This window comes from Rousettus aegyptiacus, unplaced genomic scaffold (assembly GCF_014176215.1).
Source record: "Rousettus aegyptiacus isolate mRouAeg1 unplaced genomic scaffold, mRouAeg1.p scaffold_m13_p_11, whole genome shotgun sequence".
Classification (NCBI taxonomy): domain Eukaryota; kingdom Metazoa; phylum Chordata; class Mammalia; order Chiroptera; family Pteropodidae; genus Rousettus; species Rousettus aegyptiacus.
The window spans coordinates 56,122,353-56,149,515 of record NW_023416286.1 but is presented as its reverse complement, the minus strand read 5'-3'; the positions used below and the strand labels follow the sequence as shown (position 1 = coordinate 56,149,515).

The window sequence follows — 27,163 nt, the reverse complement described above, 5'->3', positions numbered from 1 at the left end:
AGTTCTAGGGCTTGCCTTAGACATGTTCTAAGGCTTTCCTTGTCATTTCCAGTTATCCTTTTCTCCATGTAGGGACTAAATACAGGAAGGAGTGGGACCCAGATGATCAGTAGTGCACAGGGAAGTGGAGGATGGAGGGTGGGAGGGGATATTTCAGGAGCTATAAGGCATTCACCTATTTGTCCTTAACTTAGGTATAAATTTATTAGGCATTGCATAGATTTACCATGGCTGTTTCTTATTAAACATTATACAAAGTTCATTAACAACTGGATAAACGTGAAAAATGTGCTAGCAAAATTAACTTCATTAACATAAGTTAATTAACAAAAATTTCAACAAATGTCACCAGAGAGCTCACCACACATAACCTATCAGGACGACAATCTGGTTCTGCTCATCCTCCTGCTTGAACCTGTGGTTATGCAATTAAATTTTAGAGCGTATGCATTTTCATTTATTTTAAAAGCAGAAGAAAAGACCACCCTACGGGCGTCAAATTGAATCCTTTCCCTGCATGTCTGCATATGACTCCCATTAGGGTTATAATTATAGCTACGATCATACTTAAAATTTGTGTTTCAGAACACAGAATGGAATTTGTAGTTTTAAAACATAGACCAAAGGTGCCTATTTTTTCCTCTATAAACTGCTCTACAGAGCCTATTAATCTGTAGAAGAGTAAAAAGATCTCTAAGTGTCCTAATTCATTTGACAGTTCCATAATCAATACATGTGAAGAAGAAGCAGGAACACCACGAAGATTGCAACATATGAAATAAGGTAAAATGTGTGTGTATATGTAGGAATGTAGGGAAACAATAAAGAATTGTTCCTATTGCCCAGATCCTATTTACTGGACTATGTAAAATTTTAATACACTTGTTTCTACAATTTAAAAAAATGTGTGTATATATGTATATATGTAAATTTTGTATATATACATATTTTTTACATTAGAGAAATACAAACATACATATATGTATTTTTAGATAGATGCATACATACATAGAGAGAGAGAGACAAAAACTATTACACATCAAACACCAAGAATCACAGAAGCATCGGTCACATCATGCATTTAGTTTAACAATAGTAGGTAAGTTAAGCTACACCAATCAATCTTATTTTGTTAAATTACTTCATTACTTGCAATTGGTAGGGAAGACATAAAAATGTTCATATCATAAACCAGACTAGGATTCAGAGACAGAAAAAAAGTAACAATACAAGGCATAGTACCAATAAAGAAAGTTAGGGAATCCAAAGCAATTTCAGCTGAAACAAGGACAGAGATGATTTTTAATTGTCCTTTATTTATAAGGGAATTCAAGCCAGTCTGCATTTATGCTGTGTTATGATTTTAAAATATTCAAATTAAGAAAACATAAAATTTATGGAAAGACTGTTTTGGAATAATTGAAATTCATGCCCTACTTTTATACCATCTTTGTGATCTAAAGTCACATGACTGTAATTTGTTTCATGGGCATCCAAACAAATGCCTCCTGCACCCAGCAGTTAATATAAATGAAAAAAGCAGGCCCAGAGTCATGTATTAAACACACAGGATAACCTTCACTTCTACAAAGAAACAGGTTCATTTCTACTTTCTGAAAACAATTTATTCGTTCATTCATTTGTATATTTACATATTTATATACTTACAAGTTTTTTGTTTATTTTCTCACCATAGAGTCATGAGTTATGAGAAATATTTTTCTACTTTGAGAAAAGTAATTGCACAAGTCCATGGATAAATAAACCACTCATTTCCAGTACTATGGAAACAATATGGACTGTTGAGAGACTGAGGGAAAATAAAGACTCTGTACCCAGGCCAACGGGCAGCACTGCCCAGCTCTGGCAAATTCCACCATGTGGGAGGGAGAGTCCTGTCGCCAGATCTTTCTATTTTACAAAAGCAATAGAACATATAAAATAATATGTGTTTTTAAACTTGGGGTCAAATTTTAAAATAAAACTTCCCTCTCAGGACAAAAATCCACAATTCTTAATATTATAATGGGGAATCTGGGCCACCAGTTTGCCATCACTTGGTGCCTCATTTTTCTAATTTATTTCAACAATAGCAAAATTACTAATTCAATTTAATTACAGCTGTTCAAATGTTTCATTCCAATATTCTACTTTTTGGTTAAGAAAGGAATTGCTTTGTTTTTTTTTCAGCTATGTTACATATTCAACTAAGACTGCATTTCTAAACATAGACCTATTTATTTTACATGCTGAAGAAGATAAAAAGAATTCTGAAAATGCTGAGACATAAAAGAAGTGACAGTTATGTCCTGACAAGCCTCTGCCACGATGTTTTAGAAGAGATATGCTGGCAAAAATATTCAACCTTTTGGTTATCCAAAGCCATACAAACTTTGAAAAGTACTGTGTGAAAACAAACTTCCAATGTACTACTTGATTTAGACCTAGAAATAGTGTTATTGCCATAATCCACTCACTTTCTAGTTCCTGGAGACAAGACCACAAGGAAAAATAGAGCTGCTTCTAAGTGAGAAGTCAGGGAAGCCCTTTCATAGGTAAAGAAATTTCTGAGTCATTATATCCTTGGCATTGTTTTCTCTTTTAGCAAATACCAACTGAGCATCTTCTACGTGTTAGTGATGGGTCCGGCAGTGACCGTGACTGTTATGCTCCCTACCGATATGGAGTTAACCATAGTTAGAGAAGCAGGTATTTAATAATGAATTATACTATTTTAATTTATTTCATTTATTTAATTTATTTCATTCATTCACACAAAACACAAAAGAAAAATATAGGATGATATGGAAACACATAACGAGGGTACCTGATCTATTCTTTGAGGGCAATGTTTGAGCTGAATTCCAAAAGAATAAATGGGAGAGAAGAGTGTTTAGAAAGAAGAAAATTACATTGTGAAAATTACAGTGCCTCCTGAAGGTAGAGATGCTGTTTGATAATGGATATTATGTGTAAATGAGGGAGTAAAGGGTCTCAGAAGAAGTGGCTTTTAACATTAACCTCTAGGTTACCTCTGGAAAAGGAATGAGGGAGGGTAAGTTGGAAGGAATTAAACACTTTTCATTTTATTTCTATAGTTTAACATATGTTTTAGGAGAAGATACACACCTTTTTCTCATTAAAAAAAAAAGTGATTATATGCTACTGTTTGTCCTTGAGAGTGAGATATCATTATAATCCTAGACACTGAATAAGTGAATAGTTCAGATGAAAATTTTTCTGTTTAGTTTTAAATGGCATTAATCATTAGTAAAAGTTGAGTATTTCATGCCCATTTTATTTAAAATATTTTTTTACCTATGTATTTTCTTTCTTGCTCTTTTAATTAATTAATGATTAATTAATTTTTTACTCGCACATGAAAATGTACTCTTTTTCTACAGCTCATGTCCACTATAAATAGATGATCTCTTGGCCATACCACTTTTCATCCATACTCTGTCAAGTCGGATCCTTCTGGAAAGCATGACTTAGGGTGAAACATGTGAAGCCGAGCTGAATGGAACCTCCTTCATACTAAAATGTCTGACTTCCATTTCCCCTAGGTTCATACAAATGTATCATCATTCATAAAACTGATCAAGCTGCCATATTCACAACACGTGACTGATATGCAGGTCTTGGATGTCCCAACTACACACTTCTAGCCCAACCTCCACCTGCCTCCACCAACCTTTACTTTCCTATATCCCTGCTCAGTGCTGTCCCCTCCACTATGCCCTCCTTGCATTTATCTTTTGTCATTTCAAATCCATGAGATAAGGAAACTAGTGGCTTCCTAATGCCAGATTGCAAACTTGAGGCATCTATTAACAAGAATTCAATAGATTTTTAAGCAGTGTTTTAAAGGTCTAGTAGGACTTTGACTTAATACTCATAGCAGGCCTGATGGTTTATTCCTATTACAAACTTATGTTTCCTTGGCATATTTTTTCAGCTGGTAAAAGGATGGGTCTAGGAATTGAAAGACCCAGGTCCACGTCCTGGCCTCTCCATTGGTTGAGATATAATTGTAACTTCAGGAGACTTTCCCAGATCCTCTGGGTCTCCACTTCCCCATCTGTGAAGGTGGGGAGAACATGCCAGTCCTCCTACCTCACAAGGATGTACTGAGTCTCATGCTTAGTCACTCCCTCCCTTATTCTCTTGGTCTCAGTTTAATACCTTCCCTGACCTCTCAGCTGAAGAGAGTGAACTCCAAAATGTGTATTCCCATAGTATCCTGCATGATATCTTTAAAATCGCCATTGCTCTTGTAACTGCTAGTTCAGTGCTGTTTTTTTTTTCCTCCCACCCGGAAATGCCTTGTAAGCTCCATGAGCATAGGGGCTGCACTTGTCTTATTAAGGATGATCTTAGTGTCAATAAATATCAGTTGATGGATTGCTGGATACAGTAAGTGAAAGCGCTTTTTAAGCAAGAAACTACCACTGCAACTACAATTGTTGTTATTACTATTAGGAGAATAGTAGTAGGAGAGGTAGTTGCAGTAGTTGAATTACTAGCAGCACTGTCACCATTAAATACACAACAGACTGAGAGCCATAAAATAATATCAAATATCAATATTCATTGAAAACCCTTCCTCTTTTCCTCTGCCATCCTTTTAACCAATAGAAACAAAATAAGTACATGATTAAACAGCTATATAAACACAGCCCACAGTAATGGTTCAGAGTACAATATTCTTCTTAGGTATCAATCCTTAAAATACACAAGTCACCACCTGGAGAAAGATATAAAAGAAAGAAAGAAGGTGTGTCCTCATCCTGAAGCAGATGAAAAACCCTTCTCCAAATTATAGGAGGGATATGAAGACCTATAAAAAGCATCCCTTAAAAGAAGAGGATTTGTAACTGAAAACAAAAGGGAGTGTGGAATAACATTCTTGAGGAGGAAGATCGGTTTTCTGTCCCCATGGTGGGGCTGCATGCCTTTTTGCCCTTGAAGAGGAGGTTAATGAAAATAGTGAAGATGCCATGGAGTGGTAGGGGTGCCATTCTTGGGAATGTGAAAGAATTACTGATATTTGGGTGCAGAGAGGGGGAACAAAGCACGAGAAGATGTCAGTGTGGTCCACTGGAGAAAAGTTCATTGGGCTATATAAGGAGTTCGAAGCAGACAATAAGTCAGGAAGTCCACAGGCCAGAGATCTGATTGCCTATCCCCTGGTCACTTCCCAGGACTCTGGGGCCACTTGCAATCCCATTGCCTCGTGCTTGCTGCAGGTGCACTTTGCTATGGAAGAATTTTATTAGGTCACGTTGCTCAGAGAGCGTGCAGATGCAGAAAACCACATTACCTATTAAGAACCTTCCTTACCAGTTACTCACTGAGGGACACAACTGAAATGTGTCGTGACCACCCTCCTCCAAATAATTTTGGCCTTTGTAGAAGAATATTTTTATAAGATTTAATATGACAACAAAATTTTTCACCAATTCAATACTCCTGGTATGCTATTACCTATGTGCATGTATTCAACAGCTACCAAATCTCTACTGTGTATCCTAAAACAGTGGTAGGTCCTGGGAATGTAAGATGAACTAAAATACTGTCCCTGACTCCAGGACCATAAATTTGGGCAGATCTATAGTTTGGAAAGCTGTGGATTTCCTTGTATACAATAAAAGTCAAAGACCTTTGCTGGGTGAGTTTTAAAAATGGCATTATACTGCACCTGGAGGCAGGCTGGGGCACGTCCCTGGGGCTTGTTGACATCCACGGCAACAAGCTGCCATCCGCCAGCAGCATCTTCATGAAACATCTTCAAGACAAAGAGGGAGATGAGTCAGAGACACTTAATAAGGAACATTGAGAACGTAACTTTTTGTCTCCAGGCTTTTACATTTTCACGGTATCAAAGACTTGTCTTCTTATGGATTTATATTTAAAACATGAGTCATTCCAATTATGTTCATTTTAACACTGAAAACTTAAGCGAATAATAGTAACAGTAATGGTAATAGCTTGCATTTATTGAGCACTTGCTATGTATCATGTCCTCTCTGTCTTACATGTTTTGCATAAAATTCCCCAATTATTTTTCACAAGACTTTTAAGTAGGTATTTAATCTCCATTATATTGATTGATTAAAGATCTGAAAGAAAATGAAAATTACAATTGCAAAGCATTGTGTCTGGTGTATTTTTATTAGAAGTGGTGAATTTTCATCTTTATTTAGTGGGCATTTCTCACTGAGTCAATAGAAAAATATTCTCAGGATAAATAATATAAGAAGTGTGCGTGTGGCATCGGGATAGAGGCTGGTGGTAAATATTTAAGTGACAGGAAACTGACACATCGCTTAATAGATTTTGTGAAATTTTTTAAACTAGGCCAAATTAATCTGCTCAGCAGAAATATGTACATATTTATAAAGGGGCTAAAGTAGTTTCTTTTGGCTTCAAATACTTAAGTGAAATTTAGGATAGGATACTATAGTACAGGATACTAAAATCTGACATTCATGAATTGGATATCTAGATTGTTGCGTATATATGTTATTATCTTACTGAATTTCTGCCACCTCAAAAATTAGTCATCTGTCAATATTAATCCCAGCTGGAAGATATTTACACTTATATTTTCTTATTAATATATTTTCATTGCAGTTCCTTAGCAGTGTGTGTGTATGTGTGTATTAGAGTGGTAGTGGGTAAGGTAAAATAAAGATTTTTATTTTTCTGAGAAAAGACACTAACTATAAGCACTCTGTTTTATTTCTGCCTGAGGTCATTGTTTCATATTATTTATGTCCTCATGTTAGTTTGACTCTGTTCAAAAGAGTAATTGTTGATGGAAATATGAGATGATACAAAAATCCTATTAGCTAGGATTTATCATTTCAAACTCCTGGTTGTAGAGGTAGAGAATCATTTTCAGAAAGAAAAAAAAAGCTTGCTCTCTATAAAATAAGTGAGAGGGTGAGAGACAAGAGCCAAAATTCACAGACCACATACTATTTTTAAAATGGAAGTACACATTTACACAAAAATTCTTTGATTAAAGATGCCAATTACGAATTGTTTTTGTCAGGTGTCCATTTATAGGATTCTGATTCCTTTTGGAATAAATTTTAAAAAGTATTCTTAGTGGTAGAATGAAGCACTCCCTCATGAATAATCTCATTCTGAGAATACAAACATTGGTTGAAAGCAAACCTGTTAAAGTGCCTTCTAAAGTTCCTGTCAAAATTCCGGGATTCTCCTTTTAAGTGGAAAAGGACATGAGCAATTCTGTCAGTCATAGGTAAAAACCCTCTGTACAGGCATCCTCTACTCTCTTATCATGGCACAAAAGATCCTTTGGGCATATATTTGCTTTGATCAGTAGCAGACTAATTTTTTTCTACTAAATTATTTTTTCTAATGGACCAAAATCAAATGAATTAATTTAATCGTTAATAAAAGTGTTCTCTCAAGGTCACTTTTTTTGTATGAAATAAAGTGAGGGAAATGCAAACATGTTCAATTTCTTTTTAGTTCCCGAAATTATGAAACAAGATTTAGATTGGTTAATGTAACAGTAGCCACGTGACACAGATGATGGGATATCTGAAGCCAGGAATCCTCAAGGACTCACGCTCTCAGGGGAGTGTGGCAGATGCAGGAGCTACCACGTCTCCCTCTATATCTCTTATTCCCATATTCCAAGAAAAAGTTATGGGACCACTAGGATACCAAAACAAAACAAATACAAAACAAAACAAAAGAACTAATTGTTTCCTTTTTCGAAGCTAATCTTGACTGCGTAATTACATACTGGTCTACGAGATATAAGCAGCGACTTTCTATTGTTTTCCTTCCTACTTTTTGGAACATGGATGTGAAAGATAGGGTTCTAGCAGGTAACTTATTTTAAGAGGCAACTTTGGGAATGGAGGTTATGCAAGGTGGAATAAAATCGGTATAAAGAGTCAGGATCTGTGGCAACACAGACCACCATACCAACTCCGAATGATCTCCTCCAACTTTATATGAGAAAGAAAGGAACTCTATTTTACATAAGCCACTTATTCTGGGCTTTTTGTCTCTTGCGGCACTCTCTCTGTCTCTGTCTCTGTCTCTGTTTCTTTCTCTCACACACACACAGTAATGCAGAGAAAATCTAAAATTTATTTTGAAATTATTATGCTCTTTGGATTCTTTCAAAATCAATTGTCCTTTTAAAAATAGGCAGTAGTCATTATTACACAAAATAATGAGAATGGGCACTTTGATTTGATTTCATTATTCGATGATATATTCAATCACTCAGCTTCACAAAATTTAATTCTCATATAGGGCTTCCTATGATGAATGTGTTATTCCATTATTATGGTTTCTTCTTAGAAGGAGCTCACCACTGTATGATGCTAGAATAGTCCTTCCAGAAACTACTTTCATTAAACTGCCTTCTCACTTATTTTAATGGTGTATGTTCATGTGGAAATCAACGTTCTTAGAATACAGTAAATAAATTTTTTTACTAAAGCATTGTCTTTGAGCATTATGTTATATGCAGTCTTTTTTGGAGAAGAGATTCTTTCTATTTTTGATCATATGTCTTTTCACCTATGCATTTCTGCTTTTAACCCAGTATTGCATACAGAAATTGTTTAGGTATTATAGAGACGCATATCTTAAGAATTTTCATGGAACTACAAAGGAAGAACTCATAAGTGTCCTTTTATCCTACGTCAACTTTATCAGTCTTCTATTTTAATTGGGGAACATTAATTCAGAAAACACGGGCCAGCAAAAGTGCTGAATAAGAGATAATTATAAACCCAGAAATTATTACTCTCATTAGACAATTAGAATATTTATTTAACAATCTTACAATATAATCCTATTGGACCACAATCCATATATAAAAGTTAGGTACGTATCGATTGCCAGAGCCTTCCTTGTGTCTCTTATCACTGTAAATAAAAAAGTATCCTACTACTAAAGTTTAGTAGCTCTTTCAGTTCTATTCCAGACAAAGTGAGATAAGCTCATCTTTACCATGAAACAGGCTAGATCAGAAGATCATATGACTGGGAGTAGATATCTAAGGTGAATCATCTAAGGAATGAGAGTAAAGGTCTAGACAAGAAGGATACTATAACCAGAACATTATCTACTAGCACATCTGCACATCCCAACATCCAGTTCTGGGGCAATATCCCGAGATATTGGTAGTCTTATTGTTGAGTGACACAAGGGTCTATTATATCATAGATGTATGAATCTCTTGCACTTTACCCCAACATACAACTGAGCATGTGGCAACAGTGATCTGTGTCTAATAATTATGCAGGTATGAAAGTCACTATCCCCATCAGAATTCAGGCAAATTAATGATGACTAATTTGAAAATTTTTATATTATTTTCCTTTGATTTTCCTGTTACAGTTGGTATCACGGTCTCCATGAAATGTCTAGCATTACTTTTTCTGTAATTTGTTTTGATGCTGTGACTCAGAGGCAGGTTGCTTCCTATTTAAACAAAAAATAGTTCTCATAATTGATTTCCTTTTGCCCCTGAACAGTCCATATCAGTTGATTCCTACTGAACTGCTTAAGATGTCAGAAAGCCCCTTCCCTATCCTGTTAATGTGTATCATTTTCTTTCTGCCCTCTTGAGAAGTCCATAGACATCAACAGGTTCACCAAACCCAGCACTCTCTCAGCACTTCTATAAGGAAAACTTATACAGAAAACTGCAAATGTTACAAATACTACAGAAAGGCAAGAACTGACTTCATTTCTGAACAGCTGTGTGTTTGCAATACAATAATCATCTTTATTTTAATTATTTAAAGTCTATCTGTTTTATTAGAGTTAGAAACTTGTGATTTAGTATTTTAAACTATTTTAACAAGGTGTTCTTGTGCACCGAGTTCTGTCAAATTTTACAAATGTAATAGAATCACAGCAAACGATGTCTCTCCCTTCTACACGCATAAAAGCATCTGGGCCACTTGCCAAGTGGCTGGGAGGGGCTGGGCGGGGCCTGGGCCTGTTGCCAGGCAGCCCAAGTGGTGTTTTACCAAGAAGCTGCTGCAGGAGATTCAGTTGCCTAGCAACCGGGTCCTCAGCCACAGCACTTTCCTTAATGAAGGTTTTTCACAATTCTCTGTGTGATTACCTCTGCTGAATACCTAGACTCATTACCTCTGAATTACCAACTTATTCCTCCAGATTAAGTACAATTTTGCATCAAAACAACTTTGTATAACTCTGCTAACAGTCTCTTCACATTTCCTTTCTATTATAACTGCTGGCTGATTTTGGTGGCACTTCCAAACAGTACTTTTCCAGCTGTGGTTTTATAAATAAGAGTTACTTAATAAGCATAATATAATTTTAAAGCATAGTATGGCCATTTTAGGTCATCTCTCAAGAACATGATGTAAATTTGTTGCTGAGTTAATAGTTCTATGTCCTATTTAGTTCTCAGTATATATAAACATAGCAGGAAACATACCTTTGAGAGACTGTCACCCTACTTTTATTAAAAGACGTGTCAGAATGGACTTGGAACTTATTATTTCTCATAGTTCAAGAAAAGAGATGAGTGAAGAAATAAGAGCTAGATGTGGTTGACTCTTTGAAGGTTTTGCTATATGATATCTGTAAAATAACCTAGATAATATTTTAAAAAAATTTTCATGGAAGTATGAATAGTTGTTTCTCAAAATTGAATATTAGTACTATTTAATCTATAATGAATTTCATCTAGACAATTCAAACTTTTACATCATAAAGATGCTACATAAGGCTTTTCCAAATATTAGCACATTTAATAACATTTTAGCATATAATTATTAAAAGTTCGATTTGAAGATTTTTTAAATAAAATTTGTACCTTGTATCTTTCACAAATTCCTTTGTACCAATAAACCTGTATAAATATTTACAAACTTATATTTTTCTTAAAATTTAATGTCAAAATAATAGTTATAAGGCATTCTCGATTCATAAATTTTTATTTTCTCTTTATAAAGATTCATACTAGAAGATATATAAACCTGCCCTTCTTTCTAAACACCAAAAAATAAATAAAAAATAAACCAGATACACAAAACTAAACCAAAATAAAAATAAAGTCATTGGATCTGAATTGCTGTCTTATGTAATAGCTGCCCTGATGCTTTTTTAGTCAAATTCCATAGCACTTCCAATTTCTTGGGAGCACAGGAGAACCCTCCTGAATATATAGTGATTCCTTAAAAAATCACAGGCTTGCATTTGGGGTTGAATCATTCTGAATGAAATATATTTTCCATTCCAAATATTTAATCCTATACCAGGGGCCATTGTATTGGTTTCCAATTACATGAATAAGTATTTATTAAAACAGGAAATTGCAGTTTCCATATTTTATCTGTAAGCTCTTTGAGGACTTGTGATGGCAGAATCAAATCAAAAGTGCATAATAAAAATGGGACAATCTTAGTTTTGTATCAAATCCATCCATGGAGCTGATATAAATATATGTGTCCTTGCCTCATCACCCAGAAAGCCTGATTTGTTTATTCTGAGTCTGGACCCTTCTTGCACTTCTATTTTCCAATAACTCCCTCAGTGACTCTGACTGTAGAAGGACATTATAACAGGGCTCCCTCAGGTTCCATTGAGTCCCATGGATGGTGAGGATGGTGTGTCCACGTTCGAATGGGCTGCAACACCGTCTCCTGATACTATACCTGAGTAGTAGCTGTTGAAGTAGTACTGCTTCTCGAGCCCCACATTTGTTGAAATTGTACCCTGATTTCTGCAAATGTTTCAATGATGACAGCGATAAACACATTCTGAAAGAAAATTACAAATCACATTTACCAAAGACTAGAAATGAGGAAGCAGAGGGCAACCGAAAATAAACAAAAATTCTACAGAAACTGTCAGAAAACATAGATTTTATGAGGACAAATTTTTTTGCAGTACCTTAACAAGCCAGGCAAGGAAGAATATGAGGGTGATAAAATAGAAGTAGGAACGCCAGCGAGGAAAGCTGTCAATTGCTCTATACATGAGGAAAACCCAGCCTTCCTGGGAGGCAGCCTCGTAGACTGTGAATATACTGGTGCCTGTCGAGAGAGAGGAGAGCAGACTGAGTTATGGCGAACTTTTGAAATGAGAAATCGTTTTCCAGAAAAGCAATCAATATTGATTCATGTCATTTTCTCAAAGACAAAAGCCCTTCTCAAGGGACCGAAGTGGCATGCAACGTTTTATTGTTCTTATTCTTAGGATTCTGATAAAAGTTGTTTTTGACTTCAAGCCAGGGCAATTTTAATAGCTCTAGCGATAAAATAACTTTATCTTGTATCTTTAGCTGTTAAATGCATTTAAGAATGTAGAAAAGGAAATGAACATTCAAACAAAGTAAAGATATAAAAAAGAATGTGTACCATGTAAGGTTGCCTCTTGGGGCTTAATACTTGTAGTATGCTGAAAAGCATTTGCTATAGTTTTAACTAGAATAAAATAAATCTGAGAACTGAACTGGGTTTCATTTGAAATCACTTTCTCATTGGGAGACCAAAGTGCCTTACTTAGGCTCCAAAAATTAAAACGTTGAAACCTGTATTTGAATGCTATATTTTGCTGAACAGCGAAATGTAAGGTATTAAATCATAAAATAGTACTATGCATTTTCTGAGAGAATTGTCTTATTGAAAATATTACCGATAATGAAAAAAGGAAAATGAACAATATGTGGGCAGATTTTTGAAAATATATTTAAGAGAGCCTAATATGTCATTCAGAGAAAAGACTGTTTAATTCTCTCAATATTATGAGGTGTGTGCTATTATTTCCTTATTTTACAGATGGGAAAACTAAAGCACATAAGGGTAATTAATTTGTCTAAGGATGTACAGATGATACTAGGTGAATTAGAATTAACCCATTCACTCTGAAAAAAAGGATGTAAATATTTAACTGTGATGAAATCCTGTCTCCTGATATCCTTTCTATGGTTTAGCTTTCCCATCTGTAAAACAAGAAAATAATAACACATACCTCATTGTGTTGTGAGGATTAAATAATTTCATTTCTGTAAAGTGTTGGCATATGATGAGTACTTAATAAATTTTAGATATTATTATTTTATAAAAATTGAAAATAATTGCTTAATATTATTTTGCGAGAAAACAGAAATAATAATACCTAATTAAAATTGTAAGACAAATATGATATGTATCGTTATTAATAAAACTGGTAAAATTTGCACCTCAATAAATTCCACTGCTATAAATGAGTTAAATTATTATAGGATATAAAGCCAATATCCACCTATATATGTTCTAACCACATATAAATTTAAAACTAGAACATGCATATGATAAAATGTCTAGACTAAGAAGGGCGTTACTAAAGCTGGGTGAGGATGGAGTCTCTCTGGGCTTGTGCTTACAGGAGGCATAATCAGAGCCTCAGTGAATATCACAGCACACAGAGCAGCAGAAAAGTCTAGCAGTAAATGGGGACAAAAAATAAATAAATGAAATGGCTTGAAAGAAAAGCTGAGGAAGAAGGAAACCATATTCCCACTTGGTAAATGTAGAAATAAAACTTCACATATGTACTGCCTCCTCTCACTTTAAAAATAATATTTTGTACACTGATTAAGTCTTTGCCACAACAACTAATACTTGTAAAACATGTTTAGTTTCAAGGCTCTTTTATATATACTTAAATGCCAAAGAAATCTCTGTCTAATTAGTCAGGCAGATGAGAGGGTGGGTGAAAAGGCAGATATTTTCTTTATATAGAAAAGGAAAGTGAAGGTCCCTAGTTAATGAATTTGCCTGAGGTAGACAGTGATAGAACCAGGAACTGAACTCGTATCAACGAGTCCAGATCTTAAACTCTTTTTCTTTACTATGTTACTTATATTTTCTCCTGCTCAAGACTGGGACTTTAAAAAGAGCATAGTTTCTCTTATCAGCCTTAATTTGAATAAAGTTTTTTTTTTTTTTTTTTTTTTGCCCCAAGGGACTATAGTGGCTTTGTTTATAGTATATTGAGGAATTCCTGTAAGAAAATGACTTTTAAGAAAAAGATTCTGAGAAGAAAAATATGTACAAAAAATAAAATGTCAACAGAAAAGAGAATTGACTCCATTAATGATTCGAATACACTAAAAATCTTGCTTTTGTGGACTGAAGATGGACAATTTTAACATAAAACAAGTTATTTCCCTTATTTTCTTCTAGTTATTTGAACTAAAACAGAAATGTGTCTACAAAAATACATCATGAATTATCACCAAAGTTTAATAGCTTTACTAATTGAGTATTTACAGGTAAAATAAGGGGCTTGTCAGTATAACATTAAATTTGAGAGAAACTTTGAGAATTATCCTTCCTCTATCTTCTCAGATCTTTATTATATCCACAGGGAAGATGCTATTTGTAAAAAAGTACTATGTTCTAATCTTGAAGGTTTTACTCCATTTTCCCTAAATTTGACACAGAAAAAGGAGAAGAAATAGGAATGCACAGTGCAGCACAGAGTAGAGTTTGTTGATAAGAAGAATGTGATATTTATGGAAATGTAACCATAAAGCTCCCCAGGAAAATGCTGACTATTGAATAAAGTGATTGACATATATATGAACTACACTGGGTCAAAGGCTTTGAAGATGTTACTAAAATTTGCAGGAGAAAAGGCAATTGAATAAGAGAACAGTCTTTCCTCATTGTTTTCTACTCCTGACTTTGCAAAGTATATGAAAAGAAAATCAATTTCGAAAAGAATTTCAAATTGTTGGCTAATATTTAAATTGACAAAAATCAAATTCGTGACAGTCTTATTTTCTTTGGGAGTAGAAAACCTTGGGAAAGAAACTGCAACTGCTCAAACTTATTTTGCACACCCTGCTCTCTCTGAATCCCCTTCACCCTCTGGCCATGCTTCTCTCTGGTCCTCTAAGCTGACTACTCTGCAGCTCAGCTTACTTGCTCTGCCTGCAAACCACACTAATTGCCCTTTCTCAGTGCCCCTGAAGAGCCCTCAGATCATCTGTATCATATTACTTATCACACTGATTTCTGTTACCTTGTCTCCCTTCCTCACTAGGTATTAGCACTCTTAAGTTAAAATTGTATCTTTCACATCTGGACTTGGTATTGAGAAACATTCAAGAATTAGTGAAGACTTAAACAATTATCATACTAAGGCAAATATTTCTCAATTATTTGATTTTTTTATTAGTTCTTTCTTACTATGGATATTATACAATTATATATTTGAAAACAAAAGACATTATTTTATAACTGATTTTATGATTTGCTGATTTTCAGAATTCACTTAAAATACACATAAATTCAAAAGCCCATGCTACATATAAACAGGAAAGTCTTTCTCCATTGTTTGGTCCATCATGGAAAATTTTTTTTAAAATATATTAATACATACAAAATATTTTTTCTAAATACACTACAGAATACTTTTAGTCCATCTTAATTATGGAACTAAAGTTTCTAAATGAAAAGACCACATTTTTGTTAAGTAAATAATGATTCTACAATAGCACCTAGGAATAGAATATATTTTCTTTCTAGAGAACAATAAAGTCTGCTCCAAAAAATATCTCTGGGAAGCTCCTGGAGTAGCACTATTTTCTTAGACCACAAACTCTCAAAGCAGAAATTTAAGTTGTGTAAGAAATAGAATCATGACAATGATACTCAGCTCATCAATTCTCCTAATTTCATTCATTTTTTCTTATGTCTTCAAATGACGGTTTGAATTTATTGGATAAGAAGACCCACAGCCTACATTTAGAAAATAAATACTCACCTTGGAACCTTCTACAGACAGCATGTATTGAGACACAGTAGAGGATTTTTTGTTTTATAGTTCTGAACAAGATTATATTCCCATCTGTTTTGACTATCTTTAGAATTATATTTACTGCTTGGCTGTCTTCTGACTTTTTTTTTTTCCGCATGAAAAAAGCGGAAAATTGACTGTGTCCTGGGAATATTACTTATTATGTCTTCTAGTCATAGGTTACAAAATACCACTGACCCATTCAACTTTCAAATGACAGGACTGCAAAATTGTGATGATAACTAATAATAAGCTACTAACCTGGGGTTCCACTATTAAATTTATCTCCAGACACAAAATGTCTGTAGTGCTATTCTAATGATGGTGATACCTGATCTATTGTGAAAGAATTTGGGAAGTTACAGTTGGTGATGTAGACCTGAGATAGTTGAATGAGTAAGTATACTAGGCCTTAGTCTGAACAATAACCTTTACTCCACACTCAGAACTTCTATTAGGACAAATCTTCTCTCTCTCAATGTCTGGATTCTCAAGGCAGTGTTCCTGAATTTTAACTGCTCCAATGATATAGAATACACCACCTCCTGAGGCAGCTCAATCTCAGATCAAAAGAGCTTCTTGGAAACTTATTTAAAATTTATTGAAAATCCATTTAGTCACAATTAGCTTTTAGTTACCTTCTCCAGCAGGTAAGAACTCATGGATGCGGCTATGGCTCAGTCTCTTTGGAATCTGTCCTTGGCTTTGCAAAGCACAGAAAATTACAGGAGTCTAGAAGTACACCCTATAGCACCTTTGCATGGGTTACCCTCCTTCTACTTAGGTTATCCTGCTACAGATGCTTGTCTTCTTATTTGGCCCTTTAACCTTTCCAACTTGTTGTACAATTTATAAAGTAGGATTGATTCTTGGACTTCATTTCCTACCTGGGAACAGAATCTCACTTGTGGAGGGCACAATAACAATACTCTTTGTCGCTTGATAACATCAGTTTCCCTCAAACCTTTCTAAGTTGCTCTTTCTGTTCCTCCAGCTGCCTCTGCTTAGCTCTTGCCCTTTTTGAAGATCAGCTGATAGACTTTACCTCTACTACATTCCAGTTTGAGCATCCCTCTTGGTTGGAAGGGAAAAGGAACTGACATGTTCCTCCACCACTACACATGAATGTCTGACCTACTGGTGCCTCAATGAACTGCTCCTAATCAGTAGATTCAACTGTGGAAGGATATAATCCCTATCTAAACTCCAAATAGGTGCCTATTTTCTCAACTACAGTTGCAATAACTAAATATTCAACTCCGAAGGGTGATCAATAAGAGAACACATGTAAAGAGCTTTATCTTTGCACATTTCCATCATTAGATATATAACCTGTTTAAGATGCGGTGAGCTTGCTTCATTGTTTTTCATTCGTTTTGGTATATTTGCATACATATAACGTCCTCCACTTAAATTTTACTCTTAAATTCTAGAACTGCTCCATGGAGCAATATTTTTTTTAAGCCACAGAAGTAATAGAAAAAAAAGAACTTGCATAGTTTAAAGAATTTGTTAAAGCTACTCAAAGGTAAGTTATATTGTCAGTTTGAATTTAGGGAGAACTCACTGTTATTTAAATCCTCAAGTGTCAGTGGCCATAAGTCAAAGGGGCACCACTGGCTTAGTAATTTTGCTACTGGCATTTGGAGTTGGATAATGCCACATTGTGGGGGCCTGTCCTGTGCATTGCAGGATCCCTGACTTCTGCCCACTAGATTTCAATAGCACCCCTAAATGTGATAACCAGAAACATTTGTAGACATTGCCCGTATCCTGGGTGGGCAAAATTGCCACTGTGAAAGAGCCCCTTTTCTAACTTGATAGTCTTTTTCTGATTCTGTAGCTTTTGTCCTACAGCACCTAGCTCAGGGCCTTGCATATGATTTGTATTAATTATTTTGAACTAAATTGAATTTCCTCATTTAACATAGGGGAAAAAGGAACAGTTGTGAGATTTATCAAAATTTGGCTTATCTTACACTGTTTGGAGGTTAAACAGTTTGGGGTCAAAGGAGAGACCTATAAATGCATGTTTGAACTATATTTATAATAGGATACATTTGAATTTGACATTTTATTTATATTTAAAGATTTTTGAAGGCTAAAAGCCTAGACCTTAAGATATCATTTGTTTACATAAAGTATTTGCCACACAGAGGATAGCTCAATAGTACCATTATATTAATATGTATCATTTTTTGTTTCAACCATTACATATTGGAAGAAATTTCTTATTTCTTTTTTACTTCCTGCAAATCTATAAGATAACTGTATATACATGTACCGGAGGGGGCAGGGAAGCATCTCAGTTTTCAGAATGAGATATTACAAATATATTAACAAAGTTCTAAAGAAAACTTACATATTTTAAATAAAATAAAAGGCACAAAATTTTCCTCACCAAAAATTATAATGGTAGTTTCTGAATTATTCCGAGATAAACCACAAACACACATTTTAGAAGTTTTCCAGGTTTTGTGTGTGAATCAAAATGAGACAGCTGATATATTCATGGAGACACAGAAGAAGATAGACTCATCTGTAGTCCATGTTCATGGCTCTGGTTCTGTCAGGACCACGAAACGAAGTGTTGAATAGAAACCTGCTTTTTTGTTTCGTTTCGTTTCATGTTGTACTGTTATGTGCTCTTTTGATGCACCCTTACCACAAGGGTGAAGTCATTTTATCTGTTCCCTTAAACCTCATTGTCCATAGCACTAAAGTTTGGCAATAAGATCAAAGGCCATATAGTAAAAGCATATATATATATATTTATTTACACACACACACACATATACACACACATATATACATATTTATATATATATCTAAGTTAAACTTTTTAAATAAGTAATATTTTTAGTTAAGACGTATTTCTTCAGATGCAGAAAATTTCTAAATTTTCAAGTTCTAAATATAAAATACTTCTAGAAAAGGAGAGCTGAAAGCTTTAACTATAGTGTTCACAAATGGAAAAAGTGTTGACAAGGCCGGATGCTGACATTGGCAGGAAAGTTTAAGTATTAAAGTAGAACTCCAAGGACACTGAGCCCACATGCCAACTACAACACTCCTCGCTCCTGGCTGGACAATTTCCATGTAGGTTGGGGGTAAAATAGCGGAGAGGTTCTGACAGATACCAGTTAGCCCTTTGCCTTTGAGGAGCTATTTCAGATCAAAAGAACTTCTTGGAAATTTATTTTCTATTAGTTGACTTAAAAAAAAATACACTTAATCACAATTATCTTTCAGTTACTGTCCCTAACTGTTTACTGCTTCTTATCTATATGACATTGGGTCAGCCTATTAACCATTCAGGGTCTCAGCTTACCATGGACAGACTAAGGCAATGATGATATTCGTTGGTCACCATTAAAACACTAAATAAATGTTATTTTCTCATAAAGCAAGCAAAACATATCATGTCAAAAATATGGTTTCTTTTAGAATGTTTTAGCTTCATCATCCAATTTTGAAAGATTTATTAGAAATTACAATTAAAAGAAATCAAAGCAAAAAGGCCAGACTTCATGTAATTTTAAGGGAGTTAATAGTTATGACATTAAAATTTCACAATAGTCCAAAAGTAGAACCAAGTACAGTATTTGAAAAGAGTACTGACTTTCTTTTATTCATCTTCTGGGATACACGTAATTCATATTTCTGCATGATCATGCACAAGCAATGGAAGTAAGGATGAACTTTAAGCTAGACTTGTTTAGTCTACCTCATGATAGCCACTATAGCAAGAATTTGTTTTATTTTTAATATCAAGGCTGACTGAACTAGTAAGTAGGCACAGGATAAGAAGATCAATCAAGTTTGAAAATAAATAATTTGACTTTTTTGTTCAGAGAGGCATACTAAAATTTGATTCAGGTCTAAGTGAGAAAAAGAAAGATACCTGGTTATATTGACCAAATGTACTCTACATTAAATAGGATGTAAGAAATACAAATAACATATGGCTTTAACTAGAAGTGAAGTTTTTATTTGTGTTATGATAAATATAAAATTTCCATGATTTATAATGAAATGTTTAATTACATCAATTTAAAAACTGATATAAAACTACAATGATATGTTAAAATATCAATATTATAATTTAATAGTTATAACTGAGTAGAAAATATTAGCTAATTATTAAAAATTTAAAACTATACATGGGGATTTTTGGTCATTTATCTTCACATTTATGTACACAAAATATTCATAGAATTTTTCCTGTATTTGCTGTCTACTTTCTTCTATAAATTCCTAAAGCTCAAAAACATGTTTTGGATTTATTTTTGGATGTGTCACAGATTTAATTTTAGATTTATTAAGATTGAAAAAACATTTTCAGTATATTTAAAGCTGTGTTACTAAGGAAGCAAGAAATACTATGTATTTCTATTTGGCCACCATTTCCACCGTAAACTAGAATTTTACACAGGTGAGATAAGAATGTGACAGAATAGTAACGAATTCAGTTTTAAAAAATCAACATACTTTATTTTTTTAGAGCAGTTTAGTCTTACAGAAAAATTGAGTAAATAGTACAGAGAATTTTCATTTATCCTCTCTCTATATGCATTTTCCCTTATTATTAACGTTTTACATTAGGGTGGAACATTTGTTGCAATTGATGAGCCGATGTTGATATGATAGTAACCGAAGTTTGTAGTTTACATCAGGGTTCACCCCTTGTCTTGTACAGTTAGATGGGTCTTGATAAATGCATGATATCATGTATCCACTATTACAGTATCATACAGGATAGTTTCATCATCCTAAAAATCCATCGTGCTCCACCTCACCTCTCCCCTCTGAATCCCTAATGACCACTGATCCTTTTACTGTCTCTATAGTTTTGCTTTTTAGAATGTCATAGAGTTGGAATCTACAGTATGTAGCCTTTTCAAACTAGTTTCTTTCACTTAGCAATATGTATCTACTGTTCCTCTGTGTCTCTTGATGGCTTGACAGCTCATTTCTTTTTACTACTGAATAATATTTCATTTTATAGATGTGCCATAGTTTGCTAATCTCAAGTTATGCCTGATGGAGGGGCATCTTGGTTGCTTCCAGTTCTCGTCAATTATGAATAAAGTTGCTACAAACATTCATATGCAGATTTTTGTGTGGATATATGACATTTTCGACTCTTTTGGGTAAATACATAGGAATACATTTGTTGGATCATATAGTAAGACTTAGCTTTGTAAAAAAAAAAAAAAAAAGGCAAAGTGTCTTCTCAAGAACCTGTACTAATTTTAGCATTCCCATCAACCATGAATGAAAGTTCCTGTTGCTTCACATTCTCACCAGCATTTGTTGTTGTCAGTGTTTTGAATTTTGGCCATTCTGATAGGTATGTAACAGTGTCTCATTTTACTTTTAAATTCTCTAATTACAGACGATGTTGAGAATATTTTCATTTGAGCTTTTGCCATCTGTATATCTTTTTTGGTAAGATGTCTGTTCAGATATTTTTCTTCCTTTCCATATAAACTCAGCTCGTCAATATCTATAAAACAACTTGCTGGGATTTTAATTGGGATTGTGTCAAAACTAAACCTCAAATGGGGAAGAAATAATATTTTTGATGCTCTGTTGTTAGTTGCATACATGCTAAGGATTGTTATATTTTATTGGATAATTAACCCTATATAATTTTGCAACATTCCTATTTCTCCCTGTTAATTTTTCTCGTTCTAAAGTCAGCTTTGTCTAAAATTAATAAAACTACTCTAGTTTTCTTTTCATTAGTGTTAGCTTGGTATATTTTTACTTTTAATCATCCTGTGTCTTTATGGATGGATTTCCTGTAGACAACATATGATTGGGTATTTCTTTTTTATCTACTCTCTTAGTTTCTGTCTTTTAATTGGTATATTTGTATTATTCACACTTAAAATGTCATACACTTGAATTGATATGTACCATATTTATAACTATTTTCATTGCACTAGTTTTTTTGTTTCTTTTTTGTTTTCCCTGGTTTTAATTATTTTATATAATTTCATTTTTACTTCTCACTTAGCATATTTTTACACTTCTTTTAAAAAAATTAGTCATTGCCTTAGAGTTTAAAATATACATTTACAACCAATTAAAGTCCATTTTCAAATCACACTGTCCCACTTAGCAGATCATATCAGTACCTTATAATAAAGTACTCCTTGTTCCTTCCTTCTACCCCTTATAACATTGCTGTTATTATTCATCTCACTTATCTATAAACTATAATCACCTAATACATTACTACTATTATTTTGAACAGTTATCTATTAAGGAGCCCCCAGCTACTGGGCTGTGGACTAGTACCAGTCCCCCACCGCCTATTAGGAACCAGGCCACACAGCAGGAGGTGAGCGGTGGGCAAGTGAGTGAAGCTTCATCTGTATTTGTAGCCGCTCCCCAGTACTAGCATCACCACCTCAGCTCCACCTCAGATCATCAGGCTTTAGATTCTCATAGGAGCACTGGTCCTTGAAGCCAAAAAGGTTGGGAACCGCTGCTCTATGAGATCAGTTAAGAACAAGAAAAATAAAATATTTTATTTTACCTGCATTTATCCCTTTTTCCACACTCTTCTTTATGTAGATCAGAGCTTCTGATCTACACCATTTTTTCCTTCACTAGAAAACTTTACCATTTATTTCACAGAAGTTATCCTGGCAATGAACTCTCTCAGATTTTGTCTAAAAAGTCTTTATATCTCTTCACTTTTGAAAGATAATCTCTCCGAATATAAAATCTTAGGTTCATTTTTTTTCAACACTAAGTATTTCACTTTACTCTCTTTTTGTTTGCATGGCTTCCAAGGAGAAGTCCAATATTATTCTTATCTTTGTTCCTCTACAGTTTATTCTGCAGTTGACTATGTTCTGCCCAGGTATAGATATTTTGGTACTTATTCTGCTTGGCTGTAAAATCTGCAACTTTGTGTCTGTCATTAATTTGGGAAAATTCTCAGCCATCTATTCGGTGTGTTGTCCACTTTTTTCTTCAGAACCTTTAGCATATTAAACAAAGTATGTTAAATTCCAAAATAATTCCAAATTATTTAATAATTACCAAGTCCATGTCATATTTGAGTCTGATTTTGATGCTTACTTTGTCTCTTCAGATTGTGTTTTTATTTGCTTTTTACCTCACCTTGTAATTTTTTGTCGAAAGCCAGACATGAGTTGTTATAAATAGTAATTGAGGTAGGTAGGCCTTCAAAGTGAGGTTTCACATTCTTCTGCCCCAGATTTAGGCTGAGTTTAATGCATGTTGTATGTAGGCGTCAGAGGCTTCAATGTCTTCTAGAGTCCCAGTTTCTGTCTCTCCTGCTATATTCCGGTTTCCCTAGAAATTTCTTTGAAGTAAAATCTGTGTCTTGCAGCTGTTGAAGTTGTAATCCAACTATTATTTTTGAGCCTTGCTACTATGATGGTAACATATTAGAAAAGAAAAATGTTCTATAAGTTAATCATTAAATCTTTTTTTCTTTCTAAAATTCATTTTTAATTACATTTTACATTTTGTTAATGTATATTTTTATATGTTATATCTTTCTTCCACTTTATATTTTTAACTTTTTAAGAAATATTTTTTATTTTTCAATTATAGTTGGCATACAATATGATATTAATTTCAGATGTACAATATAGTGGTTAGACATTTCTATAACTTATGAAGTGACCACCCTGAGACACCTAGTACCCATCTGACACATACATAGTTTTTACAATTTTATTCAGTATATTCCTTATACTATACTTTATATCCTCATAACTATTTTGTAACTACCAAATTCTTAATTGCTACCCCTTTTGCCCACTGTCCAAACCTCTCTCCCGTCTGGCAACCCTCAAAATGTTCTCTGTATCTATGAGTTTGTTTCTGTTTTGTTTATTTTGTCCTTAGATTCCACATGTAAGTGAAATAATATGGTGTTTGTCTTTCTCTGTCTGACTTACTCCACTTAGCACAACACCCTCTAGGTTCATTCATGTTGTTGCAGATGGCAAAATTTCATTTTTATTTATTTGTTTATTTTTATGGCTAAATAATATTTCATTGTATATGTGTACCACCTGCTTTTTATCCATTCATCCAATGATGAATACCCAGGTTTCCTCCATATCTTGACTATTGTAAATAATGCTGCAATGAACATAAGGATGCATATATCCCTTCAAGGTAGTATTTTGGGTTTCTTTGGTTAAATATCCAAATTAGGATTTCTAAGTCCTTCTGGTATAAGTATTGCTACCCAGATTTTCTTTTCATTTTCATTTCATGAAATATCTTTTTCCATCCCTTTCTTTCAGTCTCTGTGTGTCTTTTGATTTAAAACGAATCTCCTGTGGGCAGCATATGCAAGGGTTTTATTTTCTTATTTATTTAGCATCCTACCTTTTGATTAGAGCTTTTAATTTTTTTCATTTGAAGTAATTATTGATAAATATGTAGTTATTATGATTTTATTATTCATACTTTTGCCACATATATTTTTCTCCTTCTTAAAGAAATCCCTCCAACATTTCCTGTACTACTGGCTTGGTTGTGATAAACTCCCTTAGTTTTTCTTGTCTGGAAAGCTCTTTATCTGTCCTTCAATTTTAAATGAAAGCTTTGCTGGGTAGAATAATCTTGGTTGCAAGTCTTTGCTTTTTATCACTTCGAATATTTTGTTCCAATCCCTTCTAGCCTGCAGTTTCTGTTGAAAAATCAGCTGACGGTCTTCTGGGAGTTCCCTTGTAGGTAACTAATTGCTTATCTGCTGCTTTTGAGATTCTCTATTTGTCTTTAACTTTCGCATTTTAATTATGATGTGTCTTGATGTGGGCCTTTTGAGTTCACCTTTTTTGGAACTTTCTAAACTTCGTGGATTGTATGTCTATTTTCTTTACCAGATTAGGAAAATTTTCCATCATTTCTTGCTCTCTTCTTCTGCTACCCCCATAATGCAAACTAACTTCATTTTCTTTAAATTTATTTTCTTGTTGCTGTTCTGATTGGGTGTTTTGATACTTTATCTTCTCAATTGCTGATTCTTTCCTCTGCTTCAACTAATCTGTTGATTCCTTGTGTTGTATTCTTCATTTCAGTTATATTCTTCATTTCTGACTGGTTCTGTTTTGTGTTTTCTATCTCCATTTTTATGTTTTCTACCTTTTTGTTAAAGTTCTCACTGAGTTCATCTACTCTTCTTCTAAGTTCATTGAGCATCCTTATAACCAATGTTTTGAATTCTGCATTAGGTATGTTGCTTGTCTCTACTTTATTTTGTTCTTTTTCTGGAGCTTTGTTCTGTTCTTTTATTTGGGATGCGTTTCTTTGTCTCCCCATTTTGGCTGCCTCCCTGTGTTTGTTTCTATGTGTTAGGTAGGGTTCCTAAGTCTCCCAGTATTAGTAGAATGGCTTTATGTAGTAGGTGTCATGTGGGTCTCAGTGGCACAGTCTTCCCTGGTCACCTGAACCAGGTGTTCAAGCTGTGTCCTTTGTATGGGTTGTGTGTACCCTCCTGTTGTAGTTGAGCCTTGGTTCCTGTTTGCATGTCGATGGGAAAGACCGACCCTCCGGCTAATTGGTCGTGAGTACTGACCTGTGAGCAGTCAACCTTATGGAGCAAGATTCACTTTATCAGGGCTTTGGTGCCTGCCCTGTCTGCCCTTTCGATGTATCCTCCTCAGATGCAGCCCTGGGTAGTGCTTGGGCTCCAGCTGAAGCTGGCCACTGGGTGTGCAGGTCCAAGGGTCTCCTGGGAGGGGCCCAGCTGCAAATCAAGTTCAGCTGTAGCATGTGTATTGCCCAGGGCCACCTGGCAAGAGTCACCAAGAAATCTGCAAATGGCTGCCACCAATGCTGGGCTTATAGGTGCCTCGAAAGGCCATGCCAGGAACCAAGGCCAGCTGTTGCTAGTGCCAGGCTTAGGGCTGCCCAGCAAGAGGTACAGGGCATGCTGGGGCCAGATGCTACTTGTCTGGGTTTAGTGAACTTTTGTGAGACTTTAGGAAAGTTGCATAATGAGCAAAGACAAGCTATTTGTATGAGAAAAACTACGGAGGCAGCTTAGGTAGGTCCATAAATTGGGAGGGGCGGGGTTCTCATGGACTTACTTAGGCAGAGTGACCTGGGTTCACCAGGTTGATGGAGAATCAGATACGGCAGCCGACTGTGTCCATATGCCAGAAAGGGGTAGGGCTCAAAAAAGGAAAAATAAATTCTGCTATTACTTATGTCTGGAAGAAAGCCACCCCTCTAGCCTTTGCCCTGAAGTCTATTTTTTCCCCACATGTCCCTGGTGCCTTTCGAGCAGCTGCCCAGCCCTGGAGCTCAAAGTAAGTGAGTCTGTCACAGAGTTAGTCCAAGTGTGGGCCTTTAAGAGAAGTATCTGCAACTCTTGCGGCCCTTTGTCTCAGTCAGCCACAATCACTACTAGTTTGCACAGTCAGAGGTTGTGGGGACTCCTCTTCCTGGCACTGGAACTCTGAGCTGGGGATGCCAGCATTGAGCCAGGACTCCTTGCCCCTCTGGGGATGGAGGAACCTCTGTAGCCAAGATATCCTTTCTGATTCTCAACCGCTACATGTGGTTGTGGGACAGGCCTGTTTTGCATCTCTGCCCCTCCTACCAGTCTAGAAGTGGCCTTTTATGTATGTCCCCAGTTGTAGAACTTCTGTTCAGCCATACCTCTAGTGATTCCCAATGATAGTTGTTCTCTACTTTTGTTGTAATTCTGATTTGGTCATGAGAGGAGGTAAGCAAAGCATCTACCTTCTTCGCCATCTTGACCGGAAGCCTTTTGTCATAGCCTGAGTCCTAGGCTATGACCATCAGCAGTTTCTTAGCTTTTTTCCCCTCAGGTTTTTTGATAAAGGAAGGCCAGAGGGATGCGCCAGTCTTCTAACTGCCCTTCCCCTAGGTCAGATGAGGCTCTGGGATAGATTTCTTCCAGGACATGACTTTTTCATCAAAAACAGAGAGCTCTGGGCTTATTTTAAAAATGGTTTCTGTTCCTCTGTCTCTTAAAGAAGCGTGAGAGAATTTTTCTTTGGTCTCCATTAAAGACCTGGTAGGGTTCCTGGGAGTAAAACTTTTGAAAGCCTGCACCTCTCCCCAAGACTAGAGGGATTTTTAACCCGTCAGCTAATCCATGCTCAGCCTCCAGCAATCAGTCAGTTACTGTTTAAGTGTCTGACTCTAGTGGCTTCGTCTTCTGGGGAGCTATTATTCTCTGTGTTTTCTGTCTCTCTAAATTTCAAGGAAGTAGCTTGCCTTGCAACCCAATTCTCTGTTAAATTTAAAAAACACTGTTGATTTTCAGAATGACTGACTTTCAGAATTGTTA

The 27,163-nt window shown here is 35.1% G+C and overlaps 1 protein-coding gene across 5 annotated transcripts in view; it reads right to left on the bottom strand.

The window, feature by feature from the left end:
• The window catches only part of NALCN (sodium leak channel, non-selective), a 272,813-nt gene that overhangs the window by 170,556 nt on the left and 75,094 nt on the right, over positions 1–27,163 (bottom strand). For 4 of the 5 annotated variants that reach the window (XM_036228821.1, XM_036228822.1, XM_016123175.2 and 1 more), the window contains exons 8-10: positions 11,938–12,080; positions 11,700–11,804; positions 5,702–5,788 (exon numbers count right to left, since the gene is read on the bottom strand). In XM_036228821.1, coding sequence (XP_036084714.1) covers positions 5,702–5,788; positions 11,700–11,804; positions 11,938–12,024 — 279 coding nt within the window. In that variant the 5' untranslated portion in view covers positions 12,025–12,080. Of the gene's footprint in view, positions 1–5,701; positions 5,789–11,699; positions 11,805–11,937; positions 12,081–15,801; positions 16,420–27,163 lie in introns of those variants that run through there. The other variant, XM_036228820.1, reaches the window with a different exon arrangement.